Genomic DNA, 25,221 nt, shown 5'->3' on the forward strand with positions numbered 1-25,221 from the left:
CACACATTGATCTGATGCAAAATTTCTATTGAAATTGTATTTTTTTTTTTGTAATAGGGTATAGTACCTTAAAATCTATACTGTATTATTATTATTATTATTATTATTATACATTAAAGAGTATCTGTTAGTTGTTTAAAAAAAAAAAACAGTTAAAGGGGTGGTCCACTACTTGGATAACCCCCTTCTCATTCCTCATGTTTGACCCCTGTGAGGTAGCAGCGTTGTTTGGGCAAAAACGTGAGGCAGTGAGGCAGCAGCGTGTTCACACCAACAGTCTATTTATTGTTGCAGCATAAATAGATCCAATTTCCCACTGTCAAAGTCTCTTCCGGATCACAGCCGGTGCATATAGACAAATTCTTTGCATCAAAAAGTCTTGTTACCTTAGGACCCCGTTAACCGCAGGGATCTGTGTAAGGTTCTCCTAGGCTCACACTCTTGGCCTGTGTTCACTCCACACAGAGCCAGCCTAGCTCACACGGCATGTGTTAGCTTCACCAAGCCTGGCTCTCAACTGAGACACACCCTGCTGTGCTCTGCATGAGTTTAAATGAAAATGCTGGACATGAGGATTGCTACAAAACCTGGACTGGGAGGAGGGATCTGTCTCCCTGTTACCCTTTGTGCTATACTCCCAGTAATAGCTATAGCAAACTCAGAGGGTTTCTAGACACATTCTGGGGGACACATAGCGGTCTTCAAATATTACCCCTGTCACTGCCTCACATATCCCCCCCCTCAGTTCAAACGGGCAGGGTTGAACTTTTGCCAACATACAGGGACCTCTGGACAGGGCATCTGCATTGCCCTGCAACCTACCAGCCCGGTGTTCCACAGAAAAGTGAAAGTTCTGCAAGGAGAGAAACCACCTGGTGACTCTAGCATTTCTCTCCTTAGCATTCCTCATCCAGACCAAAGGGGAGTGGTCTGTCACCAGGCGAAAGTGTCGCCCCAGCAGGTAGTAGCGTAGGGATTCCAGAGCCCATTTTATGGCCAGGCACTCCTTCTCCACTATGCTATAGTTCTTCTCTGCCGGGGTGAGTTTTCTACTCAAATAGGTGACCGGATGCTCTTCTCCATCTACCTCCTGGGACAGAACTGCACCCAGACCCACCTCAGAGGCATCTGCCTGTACTATAAACTCCTTTTGAAAGTCAGGGTTGACAAGGAGAGGCTGACAACATAGGACTACCTTTAGCGCCTGAAGGGCTTCCTCTGCTTGTGTAGTCCAGTGGACCATGACCGACTTCTTCCCTTTTAAGAGATCGGTCAAAGGAGCCGAGCTTCCAGCAAAATTGGGTATGAATCGTCGGTAATACCCCATTATACCCAGAAAGGCTCTTACCTGTTTTGTGGTAAGGGGACGAGGCCAGTTTTGAATGGCTTCGATTTTGTTTACTTGTGGCTTGATAACCCCTTGGCCTATCACATACCCCAAGTAACGGGCTTCTTTGAGACCCATAGCACATTTGCTTGGATTCGCCGTCAGACCAGCCGCTCTGAGCGAATCCACTACCGCTTGTACCTGAGATAAGTGGGTGCTCCAGTCACTGCTATAGATGATGATGTCATCCAAATATGCGGAGGCATATGGTTGATGGGGTTCTAACACTATGTCCATTAATCTCTGAAACGTGGCCGGAGCCCCATGTAAACCAAATGGCAAGACGACATAGTGATAGAGCCCCCCTGGCGTGACAAAAGCGGTCTTTTCTTTTGCCGCCTCTGTCAGCGGCACCTGCCAGTAACCTTTAGTGAGATCGAGAGTCGTGAAGTACTGGGCCCGTCCCAGTCTCTCTATCAGCTCGTCGACCCTGGGCATGGGATACATATCAAACTTCGATACCTCATTTAACTTTCGGAAGTCATTACAGAATCTTAAAGAACCGTCTGGTTTCGGGATCAGCACAATGGGACTGGCCCATTCGCTCGTGGATTTTTCAATAACCCCTAGTTGGAGCATCTTTTTTACCTCCTCCGCAATGGCTTGCCTACGAGCCTCTGGTACCCGGTATGGCCTCAGGCGTACCCTTACTTGAGGCTCGGTGACAATATCATGGTGGATTATGGTTGTTCGGCCTGGTAGGCTTGAGAACACATCCGTATTCCGCTGCACTAATCTCCGAGACTCCCGTCTCTGCTGTTTTGAGATAGAATCCCCTATCCTTACTCCCAATTCATCATCAGGGGACTCCTCCTTTGTTGTTGTCAAGGCACCTGAAAAGGTTAGGTCCAACGTTACGTCAGCCACCATACATTCCCTGTGTTTCCACGCCTTCAGCAGGTTTACATGGTAGATTTGTTCTAGTTTTCTTCTACCTGGCTGATACACTTTATAGTTTACTTCCCCCACTTTCTCCCGGATCTCATAGGGACCTTGCCATTTGGCTAAGAACTTACTTTCTGCAGTAGGTATTAGGACTAAGACACGATCTCCCAGTTTAAAAGACCTGATGGAGGCCTTTCTATTATACTGAGTACTTTGGGCTGCCTGAGCATCCAGCAAATGCTCTTTAACAATGGGCATTATTGCCGTGATGCGATCCTGCATACCCATAACGTATTCCACTGTGCTTTTGTGAGGGGTGGGCTCCTGTTCCCAAGTTTCCTTAACTATATCCAGCAGTCCCCGCGGATGTCTGCCATACAGTAACTCAAATGGCGAGAACCCGGTGGAAGATCGTGGGACCTCGCGGATAGCGAACATTAAATAGGGCAATAACATGTCCCAATCTTTCCCCTCTTTGGAGACCACCTTTTTCAACATAGCCTTTAGAGTTTTATTAAAACGTTCCACTAGACCATCAGTCTGGGGATGGTACACCGACGTGCGTAGCTGCTTGATCTGGAGGAGTTTGCACAGTTCCTTTGTAATTTTAGACATAAAGGGAGTGCCCTGATCGGTCAGGATTTCTTTGGGTAACCCCACGCGACAGAACATAGCAAACAACTCCCGAGCAATAAGCCTCGCCGAGGTGTGACGTAGTGGAATGGCCTCCGGATAACGTGTCGCGTAATCCATCACTACCAGGATGTGCTGGTGACCACGGGCTGATTTTACAATGGGTCCGATCAGATCCATAGCAATCTGCTCAAAAGGCACCTCTATAATGGGTAAAGGTATCAGAGGACTACGGAAACGGTGCGTTGGTGCGGTCAACTGACAAACTGGGCAGGACTCACAGAACCTCTTAATTTCTGCGCCGACCCCTGGCCAGCAAAACCGCTGAAACATGCGTTCCCGCGTTTTCTCTTCACCTAGGTGCCCACTCATTAGGTGGTTATGAGCCAATTCCAAGGTCTGACGGCGGTACGGCTGAGGGACCACCAACTGTTCCACTATTTCCCCTCGGATTGTATCAGCCCGATAGAGCAACTCTCGCTTTAGAGCCATGTAGGGAGTTTACAGCCTGGCACCAGGCCGCTGGGGTACCCCATCAATTACCTGTACATTTCCACATCCAGGAGCCAATGTGGGGTCCCGGAGCTGTGCTGTTCCGAAATTATCTGGAGACACGTTCAACTCCGGGATTGCCTCGGGTGGCTCAACCTCTCCTGCCATTACCTCTAGGGGGAACCTGGCAGGGTTACACTCTGTCCCTATACTGGTGACCCCTACGGCAGGTATCCCTGAGTCGGGATTGTCCGGCTCAGGGTCTGGTTCAATCATACACCTCGGAGGGCTAGGTCGCCTCCCACATAATGTCCAGAACAGGGGCAAGTCTCTTCCCAAAATAACAGCATATGGAAGTCTTTTCATCACCCCCACTTCATGTTGTACCTCTCCACACGAGGTAGCAATGGTGACCCTTTCCATAGGGTATTCACGTAGGTCTCCATGAATACAAAGTACCCCTACTTTATGTCCCGTAGGGTTTTCCCCGGAGACCAAGGAGGCATGTACAAGAGTCACTAAACTTCCTGAGTCCAACAAAGCCTCTGCTGTATAGCCATTAACACGTACTTTGCAGAGATGGGGCTCCTCCCCCATAGTAACAGTGCTTACGGTACAAACAGTATGGGCATACATTGATACCCGGCGAGCGTACCGGCAGTCCATGGGTTCTGATGTGAGTGGGCACTGTGCCATCACATGCCCGAGCTGATGGCACCGCCAGCACATAATAGCAGAGGTGTCCCTGTTTCGGGTGTCTGACTTTGGGGAACCGGGACTCCTGCTGACCTTAGTCTGGGGTTTACTCTCTGCCAGGGCTGAAGACGGGGCAGCACCCGAGGAGGGACGGGAGTCTTTTACCAACTGTGAAGGGGGCGTATCCCTACGGAGTGCCCGCCGTGAAGCAGAGTCCCGGACCAACTCCTGGGTAGCTGTGTAGCGTTCCACCAAATTCACTAGCTGGTCTAGGGTACTGGGGTCCCCCTGTCCCACCCACCGTTGAATGGGGGCTGGCAAAGTCCGCACAAACCGTTCAATCACCACCCGCTCAATCATCTGTCCGGGGTTCAAGGTCTCCGGCTGCAGCCATTTTTTTACAAGGTCCAGTAAGACATGGGCCTGTGAGCGTGCAGGTTCTCCCTCCTCAAAGGACCACTGATTCACTCGTTGGGCCCGGAGATAAGTGTTAACCCCCATTCGTGCAAGGATCTCACCTTTCAGTGTGCCATAGTCCTTGGCATCCTCCGTGCTGAGATCCAGGTAGGCTTTTTGGGGTTCACCTACCAAGAACGGGGCCACGACATCAGTCCAACGGTCGATAGACAATTTCTCTCGCTCAGCGGTCCTCTCAAACACGGAGAGAAAGGCTTCTGGGTCATCCTCTGCACTCATCCTCGTAAGTGCTGCCCTTACTCTGTCCTGGGCCGCAGGAAGGACTGGATGACCTGGAGTTACTCCTGGGAGCGCTTCTCGCAGAGCAGAAAGCTGCTTAGCCAACAAGCTGTTTGTCTCCTGTTGCTGAATGAACGCCCGCTGGAGCTGGACATTGGTTTGTTGCTGCTGAGCATTAGCCTGGACCAGCTGCTTTACAAGATCCTCCATGGTGGCTGCTGAGTTAAACTGTAACTTTGCAGGCTTGATCATAAACATGTGAAAACTGGGTTGTTGCCCCTAGCAACCAGGCTGCAACGCCTGCAGGCTTTGTGGACCCGCCGATCCACCGCAAACAGTCAGTAGAAAAAAAAATCTTTTTTTTTTTTTTTCCTTCCGGGTAAGTACCTCTTAGGCCATTGCCCTTAGCAACCAGGCTGCCATGCCCGCATTCTCCACCATAATGTGAGGTAGCAGCGTTGTTTGGGCAAAAACGTGAGGCAGTGAGGCAGCAGCGTGTTCACACCAACAGTCTATTTATTGTTGCAGCATAAATAGATCCAATTTCCCACTGTCAAAGTCTCTTCCGGATCACAGCCGGTGCATATAGACAAATTCTTTGCATCAAAAAGTCTTGTTACCTTAGGACCCCGTTAACCGCAGGGATCTGTGTAAGGTTCTCCTAGGCTCACACTCTTGGCCTGTGTTCACTCCACACAGAGCCAGCCTAGCTCACACGGCATGTGTTAGCTTCACCAAGCCTGGCTCTCAACTGAGACACACCCTGCTGTGCTCTGCATGAGTTTAAATGAAAATGCTGGACATGAGGATTGCTACAAAACCTGGACTGGGAGGAGGGATCTGTCTCCCTGTTACCGTTTGTGCTATACTCCCAATAATAGCTATAGCAAACTCAGAGGGTTTCCAGACACATTCTGGGGGACACATAGCGGTCTTCAAATATTACCCCTGTCACTGCCTCACACCCCATTAAAATAAAAAGCTTATACTCACCTCCCATGCCAGCTTGGTTCCAGTGATGTTGGCACTCGCGCTCCTTGGGCTTACGTTAGCTTCTTTCTTCCCACCTTTGGGCATATGAGTAATCAACAGCTAGTGAGTTGCAGCTGCAGTTCTCACTTCCTGTTGATTAACTCATTTGCCCGAAGGGGGGGACATTGAAGCGGCAGTGATTGGTCCCGGGGCTTACGGGACGTCACAACCTCACATGCGCCCTGGGAACATGAATGCTAACATCGCTGGAATGATGAGGGCACAGGAGGTGAGTACAAGCTTTTTGATTTTAATGGGCTAAACATGGGGAAAGAGAAAGGATTGTCCAAGTAGTGGAGAACCCCTTTAAACACCTTGATCTCCACTGATTCTGTCACTCTTTCCCATTGCGTTCTGTTTCACTCCTTTGTAGAGATAGTCACATTTGTTGTTTTATTTCTTGTTTGGAGCGCAGTATGTGAAATCTCTGCTTGCAAACTAAATGGGCATTTCATCAGTCATATTTGAGTTGTTGGGCTTTCAGCCTCCCTCCAGATGTGCCAATCATAGCTTAGCAGCACCTGTGATTCTTATTACTTATTGTGGTTTTCTTACACAGCGCCATCATATTCTCCAGCGCTATATAGATATTATCATTGCTTTCCCCATTGGAGCTCACAATCTACATTCCCTATCAGTAAGGGTACCTTCACACTTTAGCGATGCAGCAGCGATCCGACCAGCGATCTGACCTGGTCAGGATCGCTGCTGCATCGCTACATGGTCGCTGGTGAGCTGTCAAACAGGCAGATCTCACCAGCGACCAGTGACCAGCCCCCAGCCAGCAGCGACGTGCAAGCGACGCTGCGCTTGCACGGAGCCGGTGTCTGGAAGCTGCGGACACTGGTAACTAAGGTAAACATCGGGTATGGTTACCCGATGTTTACATTAGTTACCAGCGCACACCGCTTAGCTTTGCTCTCCTAGCTACAGTACACATCGGGTTAATTAACCCGATGTGTAATGCAGCTACATGTGCAGAGAGCAGGGAGCCGCGCACACTGCTTAGCGCTGGCTCCTTGCTCTCCTAGCTACAGTACACATCGGGTTAATTAACCCGATGTCTAATGCAGCTACATGTGCAGGGAGCAGGGAGCCGCGCACACTGAGCGCTGGCTCCTTGCTCTCCTAGCTACAGTACACATCGGGTTAATTAACCCGATGTGTAATGCAGCTACATGTGCAGAGAGCCGGAGCCGGCAGCACAGGCAGCGTGAGAGCTGCGGAGGCTGGTAACTAAGGTAAATATCGGGTAACCACCTTGGTTACCCGATGTTTATCTTGGTTACAGCTTACCGCAGCTGCCAGATGCCGGCTCCTGCTCCCTGCTCGCTTCATTTGTCGCTCTCTCGCTGTCACACACAGCGATCTGTGTGTCACAGCGGGAGAGCGCCTTGGAAGAAAACGAACCAGGGCTGTGTGTAACGAGCAGCGATCTCGCAGCAGGGGCCAGATCGCTGCTCAGTGTCACACACAGCGAGATCGCTAATGAGGTCACTGCTGCGTCACAAAAAACGTGACTCAGCAGCGATCTCGGCAGCGAGCTCGCTGTGTGTGAAGCACCCCTAAGACTTTGGAGTGTGGGAAGAAACCCATGCAAACACGGGGAGAAGATACAAACTCCTTGCAGATGTTGTCCTTGGTGGGACAGGGCTGCAAAATTCCTCATCTTCTTTAAATAATACATAAAAGTGTTAACAAAAGAGAATCAATGCTAAAACAGATTTTCCTTTGTGTTTTGCAGCCTTTTTGAAGAAGACATCATGTCATATATCCCACTCCAAGCAGCCTTTCATCCTGGATACAGCTTTTCTCCACGCTGTTCCCCAGGTTCCTCTCCACAGAACTCCCCAGGTATGTAGTTAATATGTATGACTAACATCTTAATAATATGTATTTTTTGTTAAGCATCTTTAATAATGCTTTTATTATATATTGTTCTAAATGAAAATGTTTCTGATTATCATTCCATGAACCCCAATTCTGAAATTTTGGCAAACAAGACACTGTTACCATATAAAATGCACTTTTCTGAGGCAACTCCAAATGTGAGTAGGGACATTTTTAATTGCTAGAGAATCAAGAAGTGTCATTTTAAAGGGGTCAGTTTATCCAAAAATGTAAAGTGTGACATCTACAGAACATTATTGGGCAGGATACAGATCATTAGCACAATTAAGGCCAGATCTGCACCTGCCTGGGCATTTGAGTAATGAAGTATTGTGGGCAAAATGGGAAGGCATGTGTGGGTCCAGTATATGCCCAGTTTGTCCTGGTGATAATGGCAATCTTGAGCGCTACATACCTGAGCCTCTGTAGGTCTACCTCAAATTGACTTTAGTAAAGTAAATTAAAGGATTCATTCCATTTTAACAAGGTATCATCTATGTATAGGATAGATGACAATTTTACTTGGGTCAAGCCATTGGTATCTCCTCTAATCTCACCGCTGACATTAACCTATTCTGTGACACATTGAAGACAGGAGGAGTATATAAATGATCTCAATGCCATCTTCTCCTCTCTAAAGATGCTCGCTACACTTCTGAGTGTATGGATATATCAAGTGGCGGCCACCATCAGGAGGCAGTGATGGAAGGGGGCCAACTCCCGCACTTTGTGCACACCTCTGACTCCTGCATAGTCAGTGCGCATGTGTAATGCCTCAGTAACATTTAGGCAGCTCTCACTGCTCAGTTTGCAAATTGTGGGGGGGGGAGAGTTCATCAACCTCTTGGCCATGAAAAGATACACCGAAACCTCCCCATTTATATATGAAATATAACTAGTTTTAAATGTACAATTTAGCAATGAATTATATGCTTACATGGGTTTTTTAAGGGTCAAGTCCATTTTGTAACTATTTAATTAGGTTAATTTATATTTCAGGGGTGAGAAAGCAGCAGAACAGCCAGCAATTAAGGCAATAAATAGCAGTAAAGCATTATCTATAGGCAGTGACTTTGGCCATGATAATTATATCATGGGCAAACATTAAATCATATTTTCTTGAAAGTATTTCAGTAGATATCAAGATCTCAGATATTCATCTAATGTCACAATTATTTCATAGGTCTACAACGTGCAAGTGCAAGGGCTCCATCCCCATACCGAAGAGATTTTGAAGCCAAGTTAAGAAACTTTTACAGAAAATTGGAAGCAAAAGGATATGGGCAAGGTCCAGGGAAAATTAAGTAAGCATTTTCTTATGTTCTTTAAAATGAGTTTGTTCATTGTATTAAGCAGCCAACTCAACTATTGTGCACTACCATATACTGTAGATGCCATATGCACGGAGTCTATAGATTTAGGAAGTGCATGGAGGGGTCAAGAAAGTCTCTAGCATGGAGTCACATAGCTTTATTGTGCTCCATGAGTTATACTCATCTAGAAACATTGATACATTCTTACAAGACATTGTAATAAAAGCCAAGGATGAAACAAATTCCTTCGGTGACCAAGGAAGAGGTTTACGAATGTGCTACCAATCCACTGTCACTCACAGTCTTCTACCAACCAATTCACTCTACAGTTAAGCAATAATAGTTCAATTCTCACAAAGAAAAAATGTGTTCCTGAGTGACTGGAACTATCCACACATCAATGAGCCCTTAAGCGCATTCAGGCATCCATGCTCCCAGTATCTAGAACATTATTAGCCATTCATAAACTGTGTGGACTGGCTGCATAAAGAAAGGCAGAATATTATTATATTTTTTAATTCATATATTTCATGTTACTAATTGGTGCTCTTTTCTTGGCCTACCTCATGGTCCAGCTCTGAATACAGCTTGTGAGTGTCATCTGTGCGTGTGCTTAAATAATATCAGAGCCATACAGTATAACCCCATTGTAGTCTGTGTGTGATGACTGACCCAAGGTAATGTTAGACACTACTTATATGCAGTAGATGGAGAGGTAGTCAGGCAGGCGGAGATCATAAACCAAAAGGACACGACAGTACACGGGGGAGGGTGCAAACAGAGATGAGGTCAGGATACAGCCCGTAGGTCAGGGTTCCCAGAAAGTACGTACAAGATACAGGTAGCAGGCGAGGACATGGTCAGGAGGAAGTCCGAGGTCAGAAGTCGGGAAGTAACAACAGAAACAGGGGAGGACAGGCAGAGACTGGTAAACAGCAGTCTGAAGTCTAGAGACCAAGATCTGAACACTGAGCACCAACAGCACAACTGTAAACAGGAAGTATGACTGGCGGCGTCCTGAGCTAACATGCTCCATAATGAGGTAGAACAATCACAGGGAACGAAAAGCATCTGCGAGAGCAACTCCCAGGACCAGCGTGAAACCCAGTGCTGTGAAACAACCAGCAGAGCATTCATTCTGCAAAACGATTTGGACCATAGGCAACATATACCAGCTCTGCAGGAGAGCATGGCAGAACAATACAGAATGTTCTGCACAAGGAACACTGACTCTGTGCATCTATATTACACATCTATAACACTACAGTCCATAATACGGTTTTGTGCATACTCATACTCCTGCATCTTGTGAGCCCAAGACATGTTATTTGTCATTGAATTGACATTCTCCAGGTTAGACCTCGTGCCACTGTTTGAATAATAATGTGCTGATTAACTGTGAACTGGTCGTCCTTTAAGGGAAGTATTTGTTCCCTTGTGTCGGTCTTTGGCAGCCATGAATCCTTTAAATCAGACAATCGAGGTTAAAATAATATTCCTTCAGCTTTCATCAAGCTAGCTTTTACTACAATAATTCTTCCAGAAACTCCGGAAAACCATACAAATGAGTCCCTAAAGCGCAATAATTTTTATGACTAAGTTGGAGAAATGTGACTGAACTGATCCTCCGGAGACCTGGCAAGTTATAAATATTTCAACCTTATTTTTGTGAAGATTCAAGGTTTGTATAAAAGCTGTTCTTGACACAATAGGGTCTTTGTGTGCCTGTTCTCCCATTCACTATTATTGTAGATTACGTTTAGGTTAAATGTATGTCCTCGCCATCTTACCGTGCTGTAAATGCACTGCAATGTTTAGTAGCACAAAAGAGACTTGTGTGTTTTGTGAATTGGAATATTTATTTTTTTATGAAGTGAGATTTTAAGATTTTATGGCGTTTCTTTCATCAAATGGAAGTATGCTATTTGATATACTCCATACTTGGACCCATTTATCAAGTCACAAAGCAGTTGTTCACCTTGGTTAAGTCTACCTCTTGGTAGTCTGGTCCCCCGATAATAGGCTGAATGTAGGATGTCCCACTTGAAGATCCCCACCATTGCAATAGCAAGGAAAAGTAATAATTACTAATTAATTTCTTTTGTTCGGCTAGAGAGCTAATTTTCCTCCTTTTTTTTCCCATGGAGCATTGCCTGTAGACTCCGTACTCAGGTTGTCTCTTTATGGAAAACCTGGACTTCTTATAGTTTCCTCAAAGTTATTACAGTCAGCCGCCAAGACTGATGAGGGGCATACACCCCGTAAGAGGCAAACTGTAGATGAGTTTCTGGGTTGACATTAATCCCTGGTAATCTTGAATGGCTCCTTAAAGGACTGAACATTGAATTATAGATTGGCTACCTCCTGTAGTGGGTTAGTAGATATCTACTAGACAGTTCATTTCATTCTGCAAGAGCTAATCTGCAAACCTCTCTTATGAACTATTACTTGTACGGTAAGAATCTATAGTCACCCAGAATAAAGAGGACCTTTATCCACATTAAAAGTGGACAGTTTTTTAATTTATTGTATTACCGCTGCTCCCCTGTGTTCTATGTTTGGTTTTTTTAAATCCACCGTACTGTTCCAAAGGTATGGGCCTTTTTATTTAGTGCTTTTTTTTGTTTATTACTAAAGGCCTGTGTTAAGGTTATTCTATATTATTACCCTGTGAGCGATGCCCCTTTGTAAAGACCTTCAAAAAGGAACACTAAATAAAACAGCCATATGTCTAGACCCATATGACATATTTAGAAAATACAAATAATGGTGTACTCAGGAAAGCAGCGGAATTAAAACAAGAGGCAAAACTGGAGACTTGTCAAAAATCACAGCTGCCATCAAACCCCGTGTTGGTAATGGAGAGTTGTCTATGAGACCCTTCATTACCAACCCTGTAAGTAAAAAGAAAAAAACAAAAACACAAAAATTCTTTATTTTACATAATAAAAAAAACACACACCATTTCACCAATTTATTAACCCCCAAAAAGCCTCTACAATTCTGATGTATTCCACATGACACCCTATGTCGATCCCAACTTTGCTACACCCAGAAGCTGCAGTGATGCAAAACGCAAACAATCACTGCAGCTCCTTGGACACCATGAGGGCAGCAGGGACCCAGCTGTGAGAAGTGGTGATGTCAGTCGGGTCCCCAGAGTTACAGCTGGGTTCCCACGATACCAAGTGTGACCACCAGTGAACCCGCTGTCGGATTGTGAACTTTGGTGACCTCACCTCCGGATTGCCGGGCTGACACTCGGCACAGGGTTGACGCAGGCCATCCATGGAGGTAAGTATGTCGGCATCCCTACTGCACAAAATTTAGCTTTTTTCGAGTTTACTTACTTACACTTTTATTCTCTGTAGTAGACAATGGCACTAAATTTGGAGTTACTAAATTAATCAGTGTTAATGCCATAGTTAAGTAGGTGGTCTTTGAAGTAAAAGATATAGATGATGGTAATAGTGTTGGATGTGTCCACGGGAAATCTGTGTGTTGGCATTATGCTGCCATCATAGCATGGAATACTGTTTTGTATAATGTTTTTAGTTGTTTTTTTATGGAGATTGAATATGTGACCTGTTTTGTAGGCAATTGATTTCTATTCAGGCAAGGTTAGTGTGAAGAAGGGAACACCACCTTTTTGATGAGAGGAGAGGTTTAAGTATGTATTGTTAAGTATTATAATAACTATTCAATATGCTTTTATTATATTTCCAAATCTTGTGTAGGCTGTTTGCTATTGAATCCTCCGGTAATCCTCTTTAATGATGTGTTATTGTCCTTTTCCCTTATACACTACTGGATTATTCTTTTCTGTAACATGGATAATTATTTTCCGAATCAAGTTAATGAAAGTGCACAGACGTGGTCTAAATATTTAATTTAACATCACATTTTCATGAAGGCTTCTGTCTTCAGGCCAAATACAAACACTGAAAAACAAAGCTAGCTAGTATTGTGTAAGGATGATACTATGATATATTCTGTGATTTTTTTTTGGGAATACCATAGTAGTTTACCAGCCAGTCTTTTATTTTGAAGGAAGCATTTGGAGTATGTATTGAACATGTGCATCAATTGAAGGTGTTAAATAGTGAAAGTCTCTTTATTTTAAAGCATAGATTCATTTTTGAATATTATTTTACAGCTTACATATTGATATAATATCCTTACAGAATGCAACTTTTCAAATGCATTAGTTTACTTGTGTAATGATCCCTATTCAAAGTAGAACAAGGTAGTACTCACCTGTATCCTGCTTGTTGTTGAGCTCACATCCCATAGTATGATCTGAAAGTGTTGAACTGGTGAGCCCACCAGCAACATTGATTCTACATGTTATTACATTACCCTCTTTCCCAAATATGTCAGTGCTTGTATATAATAATGCAGTGGTTCGATTATTAAATTATTGATGAGAGGTTTCTTCTGTCAGTAAAAAGGGAATCAAGTCTATTGTGCCATCTACGAAAAAGGGGTAGGGAACCTACTACTGCAAAGGGACCCACCGGGATTTCACCTTTTTCCCTGTGGGCCAGTCCGAGTATGTGTCTTGCTTGTACATTGTGAGTCTAAAGTGGGCTTTACACACTACGATATTTCTAGCAATTGCTAGCGATATCATACGCAAAAGCACCCGCCCCCGTCGTGCATGCGATATCGTGTGATCACTGCCACAGCGAACATTATTGCTACGGCAGTGTAACACGTACTTACCTGGTCGGCGGCGTCGCTGTGACTGCCGAACAATCCCTCCCTCAAGGGGGAGGTGCGTTCGGCGTCACCGCGATGTCACCGCGACGTCACTAAGCAGCTGGCAAATCACCTCCTTCCTTCCTCATTGCGGGCGGGACGCAGGTAAGGTGAGGTTCCTCGCTCCTGCGGTGTCGCACACAGCGATGTGTGCTGCCGCAGGAACGAGGAACAACATCTTTAAACAACCATTAACAATTTTTGGTTTTAGGACGACCTCTCTATGGTGACCGATTTTCACCACTTTGAAGGACGTTTAAGGTCGCTGGTAAGTGTTACACGCTGCAATACAGTTAATGACGCCGGATGTGCGTCGCTAATGACGTGACCCCGACGATAAAACATTAACGAGATCGTAGCTTATAAAGCCCCCTTTAGGCTTTCTTTGGTGATTTAAACTCGTTTATAATGCCTTATTTTAAAGAGGTTTGTGCACTACTTGGACAACCCCATCTAATGTCCTTTGATTTATTCCATAAAAATAACAAAACTTACACTCGCCTGCCATGCCGGCACCGTTCCAGCAGTGTTGGCACTCGCTAACCCAGGGCTCATATAACGTTGTTACGTCACACAAGTCCTGCACTAAATCAGCGCTGGTTTTTCTGTCCCTACTTTCAAAAGAGTAAGTAATCAAGAGGAAGTCAGATCTATGGCTGCTCTCTCACTTCCTCTTGAAGTTTGATACATCTTAAGGCGGGAGAGGGAAGCCATTGCAATGTCACATGAGTTCTGGGTGTCACGATGTGACTATAGGACAGGGACTAAGGGTCTCTAGGCTATCCCTAACCTCATGCTTACCCCTAATGGTGGAGATGCCTGAGTCCCTTGACTGGCTAAGCTCCTGACCAGAACTGATTTTATTCCCCCACCCGTGAAGGAAGGGGCAGGAGAAAGGGAAACACAAATAAAGACAGACAGGGGAAAACCAAAATTCGGACACACTGCAAATACACAGGAACCAACAGTGAGATTCTCAGAAGAAAAGCAAGAGCAAGAAGGAAAAAAAAAGGTAACAAGGGTTAACTCCACAACTGCACACAACAAGTACTACACCCACCAGTTAGTCTGGACCACAACACCTCACCAGACCAGTAAAGATAAACTATAGCTGGCACTTATGGAAGTGTTCAGTCAACATATATAGGAGGGAAGCAGATGTGATTGGCTCCCCCACAACATGGGATCAAAAATGACTCACAAGCAGACCAGTATAGTTTAACTCTTGCTAGCCTGCTTATGAACTACCAATCTGTTGGACGACACACGAGTCACCCTGCGCTGAATACAGATCTCAGAGAAGTTATCAGGCAGAGTGTCAGAATCAGTAGTCTGAACAGATCCCGACGCTGTCATGACAGTCGGCAAAGTTAGTAAAAATGTCCGTGTGACACCAGGAGAGTGAATGCTGACACAACTGGAACAGTGCCACCAACAGACGTATGAGCATTGTTATTTTAATGGGGCAGATGTGGAAGGAGTTGTGCCTGTAGTGGACAATCCTTTTTATAGTTCATTTATATGTAAGAAAACTGTAGATTTCTCTGGGATAAAACATTGGATTGCAGATATCAAAATATAATTTTATTCAATTATCTTATGCCCATGTAAATGATGGCTGAAGAGGCTTAATTCTACTGACAAATTCCCTTTAAATTTTACTCAGCATTTTATGTGATTATGAGCATTTGACTGTCTATTGTTTGCTGTTGCCGGAGTGCTGCTCAGGACTATGGCAGCCATTTATTCTCGTGTAATAAGTCTACATATAATACAGGTGCATTTATGCAAGAGTAATTAGATGCTACATTTCTTTACATCTCAGAACAGACTATGAACAAACTATGAACTATGACTGACATACTTTCCTGGAAAAGGATGTTCCTTCTAGGACAAAGCTTCAATTTCTTTTCTTTCTACTTTTGTGGGCTATTAGTATTATTTTTCTTCTAATATTCATATACCTGTGTAAGTTATTTATATCGTTTTTCCTCTTAATATCCATATCCAGGTTTTTGTTGTGCTCTACAATTGAAATATTGTTGAGGAATGTGATTGATTGCAATTCTTTGTATTCTTTATAGGCTTATTATACGTCGAGATCATCTTTTGGAAGGTACCTTTAACCAAGTTATGGCATACTCACGCAAAGAACTTCAGAGAAACAAATTATATATCACATTTGTAGGGGAAGAAGGGTAAGTGCAAATTACATTTAAAGAAACAGAGCGTAAAATAAGCTATACTTTAGATTATTTTTCTTACCTTGGTATTAAAAAGCTTCATGTTTCAGGTGATTTGGAGGTGTTTAATTACATGAATCTGTGTCTTCATAAACTGCGCTATTAAAATTATACATGAAAGGGTAAAGGGCAGGGGCGAATATACCATTAGTGCAACCTCTGCAGTATCACAGGGGCCCAAGAGATAAGGGGGCACACATCCATCTTCCAAGCAGGTGAAATTGTGCATCAAAAGGAGCTTTTAGATTACAAAAGACCCATATACTGCTCTTACACATGGTAACTGGTGTGTCCGCCTTTCACATAAAAGGGTTAATCAGCTATAGCTCTAAAGGCCCAGTCACACACAACGACTTACCAGCGATCCCGAAAACGATGCGACCTGATAGGGATCGCAGGTAAGTCGCTGGGAGGTCGCTGGTGAGATGTCACACAGTCAGATCTTACCAGCGATGCAGGAACAATACAGGTCGCAGTAGCGACCTGTATAACGATCTCAGCAGTCACTGTGACCCTGTCACACAGTGTAAAACGCAGCGATGCGTCCTGCCCAGCAGGACATCGCCTTTGAAGAAAATGACCTGGACCATTCGGCAACGACTAGCGATCTCACAGCAGAGGCCTGATCGCTGGTAGGTGTCACACATAACGAGATCGCTAACGGGATCGCTACTGCGTCACCAAAATGGTGACTCATCTGCGATCTCGCTAGCGATCTCGTTATGTGTGACAGTACCTTAACACAAGGAGAAGAAACTGTGACAAGGTTTACCTGAGTTGCTGTTTCTAGACTATTGCTGCTTCTCCATAATACACAAGAATCCATTTTACATCTGTATCACCTCCCTATGACTGTTATTTTATTTTATTTTTTTTTAAAAAACTAGCTTGCCCTAGCCTAAAATTTATCTAAATATAAGCTATTAAATAAAAAATAATAAAACTGTCTGTAGCTTGTAATGGACTCTTTATTGATGCCTTTAGGCTCGGAATACAAGATCTTGTGTTTTTGACTAAAGGAGTATGGTCTGCATCAGTAAAATAGCAGTTACAAATCGGCAACTATTGTAAAATGTTACCGATCAGTAAGTGCTGTTTTACTGTCGTCAGTGCAAACTAAAGGCTGCCAGTATTGTGGGATACTGCTATGCAACCAAATCCTGCTGAAGAGTCAAGTACAGTACAGATACCAAACCGATAGTTTTAATAGTTTTATTTTAACACTAGAACTACTGAGGTAGTCATTTTGACTACTTTGCACCATGTATTTCTATATAGGTGTCACGAGTCCAGTAGTTCTAGTGTTAAAGGGGTGGATCACCCATATTTTTATTGTCTGGATCGATATTATATTGAGAAACAATGTTTCTCTCAAGTACCTTATGTTGGCAATAGTGCCCGTGAGAGGCGCTATTGCAGACCGCTGTTCCTCGCTCCTTAACCCCTGGCCTCCGTGACCTCGGGGATCTGGTGACGTCACGTCAAGTTCCTGACACCGCGGCTGGCCACAGTGTCCGTGAGTGACTGGGTATTGGGTGGTGTTTCTCCGCTCGTCACAGCCCATCTGCTCCCTCCTCCCTCACAGCAGAGCGCTGCAAGCAGGAGATACGCTGAGCTGTGACAAGTGGTGAAACACCAATCACAGCTCAGTGAGTCAGGAAGACTGGGGCTGGCCGCAGGATGTGACATGTCCGGAACTTGTCGTGATGTCACCGAATCCCCGAGGTCACGGATCGGGGAACAGCGGTCTGCAATCGCGCCTCTCACAGGCACTATTGCCAACATAAAGTATTTGAGAGAAACATTGTTTCTCAATATAATATCGATATAGACAATAAAAAATATGGGTGAACCACCCTTTTAATATACTTACATTTAAAAAAAGGATTAGGATAGGGACATCAATTTTTTTTTTGTAATAAAATTGCTGTTATAGGGAGGTAGTCATTAATGACATCAAACACACAGATATTCCCTGTGTTTCTATGCTGCCCATTCCCAGTCACTGTGGTGTTTTTCAGTTTAGAAGCAGGAAGTCTCACATAACTGTCAAAATAGATAGGAAAGGACTTTAGTTGAGATCAGTCTCTAACTTAAAGGACAAGACCTAATTTCTCTAAATTATACAGCGTTCTTTAAGTTTTCCTAATTATATATATATTTGAGAAACAGTTTACATGTTGGTTTCATTTCATTTGATTTCTTTTTTTAAGTTTTCCAAGAGGTATTAAGGTTCTCTTTAAGGCCTCAAATGCCATGCTCCTGGCTACCATTATCCCTGCTGGCCCTGACCACTGGCTTATCTGTATTCACAATTAGTATTCATTCAGTATCCCAGAAACCACCATATGTGGACAGTGTGCATTTTAACAGCTTGCCAATAACAGCTTATTGCATGATGAGTAGTGATGAGCGAGTACTAAAAAGCTCGGGTGCTCGAAGCTCGGGCCGAGCCTCCCAAGATACTTGTGTACTCGGCCCGAGCAACGAGCCCAATGTTATCCTATGGGAGACCTGAGTATTTTTGTGAAATGACCACCGGCAGCATGTAGAAACCCTAAAAATGGCACAAAAGTCTCCGAAGAGTGCTCAAATGACATGGCAACAGCATGGGGAAGACCCCTTGAAGCATTTATCACTCAAAAGTCACAGCTGTGAACAATTTTGTCCGCGTTTTACGCCATTTTTACGGACTCACCAGGAAACCTTCCAAAATGACACCAAAATGAATTTTCATGGCGGAAATGTTAAGGGCACATACCCAATAGTGAGATAGAGCTAATGTATGTTACTTTTTGAGATCAATACATGAAAGATTTTACGTAAAACATTGTGTGGCACTCCGATGTCCCTGAGAAGAGACGTACATAAAGGCCTCTGAGTCTAATGTGCCCATTTTGAGGAACTGAGTCTTTGTAGTATTTTCCTTTGCCAGGGCAGTCCAAAATTTTGAGGTTCACCAATGACCCTGCATACAGACGTGCATGAGGGCCTGTAAACCTGAAGTGCCCATTGGAAGGAAGTGGGTCTATTGTAGTATAGCCCTTAGGCAGGGCAGCCAAAAATTGGGAGGCTCCACGTTGTCCCTGGATAGAGACGTGCATGAGGGCCTGTAAACCTGAAGTGCCCATTGGAAGGAAGTGGGTCTATTGTAGTATAGCCCTTAGGCAGGGCAGCCAAAAATTGGGAGGCTCCACGTTGTCCCTGGATAGAGACGTGCATGAGGCCCTGTAAACCTGAAGTGCCCATTGGAAGGAAGTGGGTCTATTGTAGTATAGCCCTTTGGCAGGGCAGCCAAAAATTGGGAGGCTCCACGTTGTCCCTGGATAGAGACGTGCATGAGGGCCTGTAAACCTGAAGTGCCCATTGGAAGGAAGTGGGTCTTTTGTAGTATAGCCCTTTGGCAGGGCAGCCAAAAATTGGGAGGCTCCACGTTGTCCCTGCATAGAGACGTGCATGAGGGCCTCAAAACATTGTTCCCATTGCAAAGGAGCGGGTCTCCTGTCGTTGTAATGTCCATTCTGCAAAGAATGGGCGAAAAAATTTACCACTGGGGGTATACCTGAAACAAAGGCCTAACTCTTGTAACGGTCATCATGGTGGCGCATGAGGAGAAGGAGGAGCAGTCCAGCGATTATCCAAAGTCCAGAAGTGTGTACCCATGGGTGACTGGAGGTACATGGCAAATTCCCGTTACAAACTTTAAATTCCGCTTTCATTTGCTGGTGGTGTGGTGAAGTCTGGCCCAATCCAACCCTTGTTCATCTTGATCAGAGTCAGCCTGTCAGCATTTTCAGTTGATAGGCGGGTGCGTTTATCTGTAATGATTCCACCTGCGGCACTAAAAACACGCTCTGACAAAACGCTAGCGGCAGGGCAGGCCAGGACTTCCAAGGCGTAGAGAGCCAATTCATGCCACGTGTCCACCTTGGATACCCAATAATTGTAAGGCACAGAGGAATGTCGGAGTACAGTTGTTCGATCTGCAAGGTACTCCTTGAGCATCTGGGCAAACTTAGGATTTCTTGTGGCACTACCCCGCACCTCAGGGGCTGTGGTACGTGAGGGGCTGAGAAAACTGTCCCACATCTTAAAGACTGTTCCCCTACCTCTGGCGGATTGGACTTGTGCCTCTCTCGGCTGTACGCCTTGGTTGTCCACTGATTCCTGACCTATGCCGCTAGCGTTTTGTGAGGGGAATGCTTTGCCTACTTCCGTGACTATGGCCTTCCGGAACTGCTGCATTTTGGTTGACCTCTCCGCCTCGGGAATAAGAGACATAAAGTTCTCCTTGTAGCGTGGGTCTAACAGTGTTACCAACCAGTAATGATTGTCGGCCAAGATGTTCTTAACGCGAGGGTCACGAGACAGGCAGCTTACCATAAAGTCAGCCATGTGCGCCAGACTCTTAACAGCCAGGACTTCAGTAGCCTGACCAACACGTTGACTGAACATGCTGTCCTCCTCCTCCTCCTCCTCCTCATCTACCCTGTCCTCTGGCCAGCCACGCTGAACCGAGGATATGACTGGTGTGCATGTCATATCCTCAATTTGGCCGGAGATTTGCTCCATGTCTTCATCCTCCTCCTCGTCATAGTCCTCCACTGCACGTTGTGATGAGACGAGGCTGGGCTGTGTGTTATCACCCACACCCACTACTGTTTCTTGCTGCAACTCATCGCGCTCCGCCTGCAATGCATCATGTTTGGTTTTGAGCAGAGACCGTTTTAGAAGGCAGAGTAGCGGTATGGTGACGCTAATAATGGCGTCATCACCACTCACCATCTTGGTGGAGTCCTCACAGTTTTGGAGGATGGAACATAGGTCGGACATCCATCTCCACTCCTCAGGTGTTATGTGTGGACTTTGACCCATTTCCCGACGGCTTAGGTGATGCAGGTACTCAACAACTGCCCTCTTCTGCTCACATATCCTGACCAACATGTGCAGAGTTGAATTCCAACGCGTGGGGACATCACACACCAGTCTGTGAGCCGGAAGATGCAAACTGCGCTGAAAGCCGGCAAGGCCGGCTGAAGCAGTAGGTGACTTTCGAAAATGTGCAGACAGGCGGCGAACTTTTACCAGCAGATCAGACAGCTCTGGGTATGACTTTAGAAACCGCTGAACCACGAGGTTGAGCACATGGGCCACGCATGGAACATGTGTCAGCTGGCCTCGCCTCAAAGCCACCATCAGGTTCCGGCCATTGTCACACACGACCTTTCCTGGCTTTAGGTTCAGAGGTGTGAGCCAGTGATCTGCCTGCTGTTTCAGAGCTGCCCACAGCTCTTCTGCATTGTGGGGTTTGTCACCTATGCAGATTAGCTTCAGCACAGCCTGTTGCCGCTTCGCCGATGCAGTGCTGCAGTGCTTCCAGCTTGGGACTGGTGTGGAGGGTACAGTGGATGAGGATGCGCAGGAGGAGGAGGCTGAAGAGCATGACATTCCGGAGCTGTAGAGTGTGGGTGAAACACTGACTGAGGTAGGGCCTGCAAACCTTGGTGTGGGAAGGACGTGTTCTGTCCCTCGCTCAGACTGGGTCCCAGCTTCCACAATATTAACCCAGTGTGCCGTCAACGAGATGTAGCGGCCTTGCCCACAAGCACTTGTCCACGTGTCTGTGGTTAGGTGGACTTTGGGTGAAACAGCGTTGTTCAGGGCACGTGTGATGTTTTGTGACACGTGGTTATGCAACGCGGGGACGGCACACCGGGAGAAATAGTGGCGGCTGGGGACCGAGTAACGTGGGACAGCTGCCGCCATCAGGTCGCGGAATGCTTCTGTCTTCACCAGCCTAAAAGGCAACATTTCTAGCGCAAGCAGTCGCGAAATGTTAGCATTTAGAACTGTGGCATGTGGGGTGTTGGCAGTGTATTTGCGCCTGCGTTCAAAGGTTTGCTGAATGGATAACTGAACGCTGCGCTGGGACAAGGACGTGCTTGATGATGGTGTTATTTCTGCGTAGGCAACTGCAGGTGCAGGACCGGAGGAGGCTTGTTCGCAGGCAGCATGGACAGGGGATTGGCTCGCATGCACAACCAGCGAAGACGTAGCAGTGACATTAGCAAGCACTGCTCCTCGACTCTGTTGTACTTCCCACAAAGTCAGGTGCTTGGCTGACATGTGCCTGATCATGCTGGTGGTGGTCAGGCTGCTAGTTTTGGTACCCCTGCTGATGCTGGCACGGCAGGTGTTGCAAATGGCCTTTTTAGAATCATCTGGATCCAACTTAAAAAACTGCCAGACTCGGGAAGACCTAACATTTGTACAGGCACCTTGTGTCGTGTTGTTGTTCCGGGGAACGGTTGCCTGACTTCTGCCTGGAGCCACCACCCTGCTTCTTACTGCCTGTTGGGATGCTACGCCTCCCTCCCCCTGTGCACTGCTGTCCTCGCTCTGCATATCCTCCTGCCAGGTTGGGTCAGTTACTGGATCATCCACCACGTCGTCTTCCTCTTCCGCACCCTGCTCCTCCTCCTGACTTCCTGACAATTGTGTCTCATCATCGTCCACCCCTTGTTGAGACACGTTGCCAACTTCGTGAGAACGTGGCTGCTCAAATATTTGGCCATCTGTACATACGATCTCCTCATGACCCACTTCAACATGAGCTGGCGAGAGGCCAGAATGTGCGAATGGAAACGTGAACAGCTCTTCCGAGTGTCCAAGTGTGGGATCATTAATGTCCGAGGACGTGTACTCAGCCTTGTGGTAGGAAGGAGGATCAGGTTCTGAAATGTGCGGTGCAGTATCACGGCTACTGACACTTGACCGTGTGGAAGACAGAGTGTTTGTGGTGGTGCCAATCTGACTGGAAGCATTATCCGCTATCCAACTAACAACCTGTTGACACTGGTCTTGGTTCAAGAGCGGTGTACTGCTGTGGTCCCCAAGAATTTGGGACAGGACGTGCGAGCGACTAGATGTGGCCCTTTGTTGTGGCAAAATTAGAGCTTGCCCACGACCTCGGCCTCTGCCTGCACCACCATCACGTCCACTTCCTTGTTCCTTGCCAACGCCCTTGCGCATTTTGCAATGCTGTGCTGACGTGTATTCACTAGACTTGGGCGTTATATCAAAGTTTGTGCAAATCGTGCACCTGTACGCTGCCACCGACAGGCACACACGTGCGGTTTTTAAATGCAAGCACGGACGCACTAAGAACCTAACACAGGTTTTAGGAGCAAAAATTAAGAACTCTGACACTATCAGCCACTGCTGACTGACGTGTATTATACACTACACTTGTGCGTTATATAATAGTTTGGTAAAAACGCACACAAGTGCACCTGTACGCTGCCACCGACAGGCACACACGTGCGGTTTTTAAATGCAAGCACGGACGCACTAAGAACCTAACACAGGTTTTAGGAGCAAAAATTAAGAACTCTGACACTATCAGCCACTGCTGACTGACGTGTATTATACACTACACTTGTGCGTTATATAATAGTTTGGTAAAAACGCACACAAGTGCACCTGTACGCTGCCACCGACAGGCACACACGTGCGGTTTTTAAATGCAAGCACGGACGCACTAAGAACCTAACAGGTTTTAGGAGCGACAATTGCTGAGAAGTCTGACACTATCAGGACTGTTTTAGACTGTGTACACCAGCCCCAGATATGATGAAGGCTGGTATACGGTCACCACTAGGAATGGCTATATACCCTGCCTGCCTGCCTGCCTGTATACTGCTACAATAGTCCTGACAAAGACTCTTTTGGTCACTAGCCTGTATTCTAACCTGGCTATACCCTGCCTGTATACAGCAACAATAGTCCTGAGAAGGACTCTGCTACTGTACTCCGACCTGGCTATACCCTGCCTGCCTGTATACAACTAGAATAGTCCTGAGAAGGACTTTTGGTCACACTGTTTGCAGCCCTGCTACGGAAATAGCTTTAAAGGGCCGCAAACCTTTCCCTGAAGCAGCGACCCTCTCCCTGCACTGACTGTCTGGATAGCTGTGAGCAGAGCACAGCGCGCCCGCCGGTATAAAGGCTCGGTCACGCTGTGCAGGCCGGCCGATCACTGCAATTCCACAACTAACAGGGCTGTGGCATTGCAGCGGTCTGCCAGCCAATCCCTGCATGAGGGCTGGCTCTCAAAAGAGCGCCAACATGCAGGGATGAAGACCACGAGTACAGCACGAGTATCGCGAGATTACTCGGTCCCCGCCGAGTAGACCGAGTACAGTGATACTCGTGCGAGTACCGAGTAGTAACAAGCATGCTCGCTCATCACTAATGATGAGCCACGTACATGAGTACCTGTAGAAGAGCCATGATTAAACTGCATATTAAGAATTTATCATATTGTCATGCCTCAGTCTCTGGACTTGTTGTGGTGACCTTTTGATGTGTGGTCAGCTTTCTTCCCTGCCAAGCCACAGCCTTGTTTCTGTTCCACTGCTGCTGATTCTTTTATTCTTGCTCCTTCTGTGGTTTGCAGTTGGTCAGGTGTTCTCATTTTTCTATTTTGTTTTATCACATCTTGGATGGAGCTATTATACTCACCTCTCACCAGCCTTCTGTGCTGGCTATATTCCTAGATGGATGGTTGTCTGGAGTCCCAGCTCCTCAGTTTAGGATTCTTACTGAGTTATTGCTTTATTGCTATTACTTTTCCCTGCAGTTTGTTTGTGTGATTCCATTCCCAGTTTTCTCCTATTTAGTTTCTTTTAGGATTTCGAGGGTTTCCACATATTTCATAAGGGTTTCCTCCGTTTTCCCCCATCTACCTTGTATAACGGTGTGAAGACGTTCTTAGCCCTGTGTCTCACCCTCTGCTTGTGTGCATTTCCTTTATGGATATTGTTGTTCTGTGTTACATTTTGTTTATAGTTAAAGACGCAGTAAAGGACACTCAAGGTCCGCCGACAGTGAATGGGGGTGCCATTGCATAATCTCAGGTTGCCAACCTTTGCAGTCAGGCAGGGATAAATCAGGGTCAGATTTATGGCTTCTCCTAGTCTGAATAGTGACCTGTGGATTGCAGGGTTCACACCTTTCCTGTTTATCTGCTCTGATGTGAGAGGTAGGGATCAGTCATAACACGTATACAGAATATATTGTAAATATTCCATAAAATCTCTTCAGTTAATTTTAGGCATAGCAAAAAAAATTGTTTACCTATTCAGCCCTGGCCCCAAAGATATTACACTAAAACCCACTTAAATACTCAGCT

The 25,221-nt window shown here is 45.9% G+C and overlaps 1 protein-coding gene across 3 annotated transcripts in view; it reads left to right on the forward strand.

Annotated features, from left to right (window-relative positions):
• HECW1 (HECT, C2 and WW domain containing E3 ubiquitin protein ligase 1) overlaps positions 1-25,221 on the forward strand; it is a 498,317-nt gene that overhangs the window by 419,588 nt on the left and 53,508 nt on the right. For all 3 annotated transcript variants that reach the window (XM_075315148.1, XM_075315147.1, XM_075315149.1), the window contains 3 exons: positions 7,566-7,675; positions 8,895-9,015; positions 15,870-15,983. In XM_075315148.1, the coding sequence (XP_075171263.1) occupies positions 7,566-7,675; positions 8,895-9,015; positions 15,870-15,983 (345 nt within the window). The remainder of the gene's footprint in view (positions 1-7,565; positions 7,676-8,894; positions 9,016-15,869; positions 15,984-25,221) is intronic.

Source organism: Anomaloglossus baeobatrachus, chromosome 6 (assembly GCF_048569485.1).
Source record: "Anomaloglossus baeobatrachus isolate aAnoBae1 chromosome 6, aAnoBae1.hap1, whole genome shotgun sequence".
NCBI lineage: Eukaryota > Metazoa > Chordata > Amphibia > Anura > Aromobatidae > Anomaloglossus > Anomaloglossus baeobatrachus.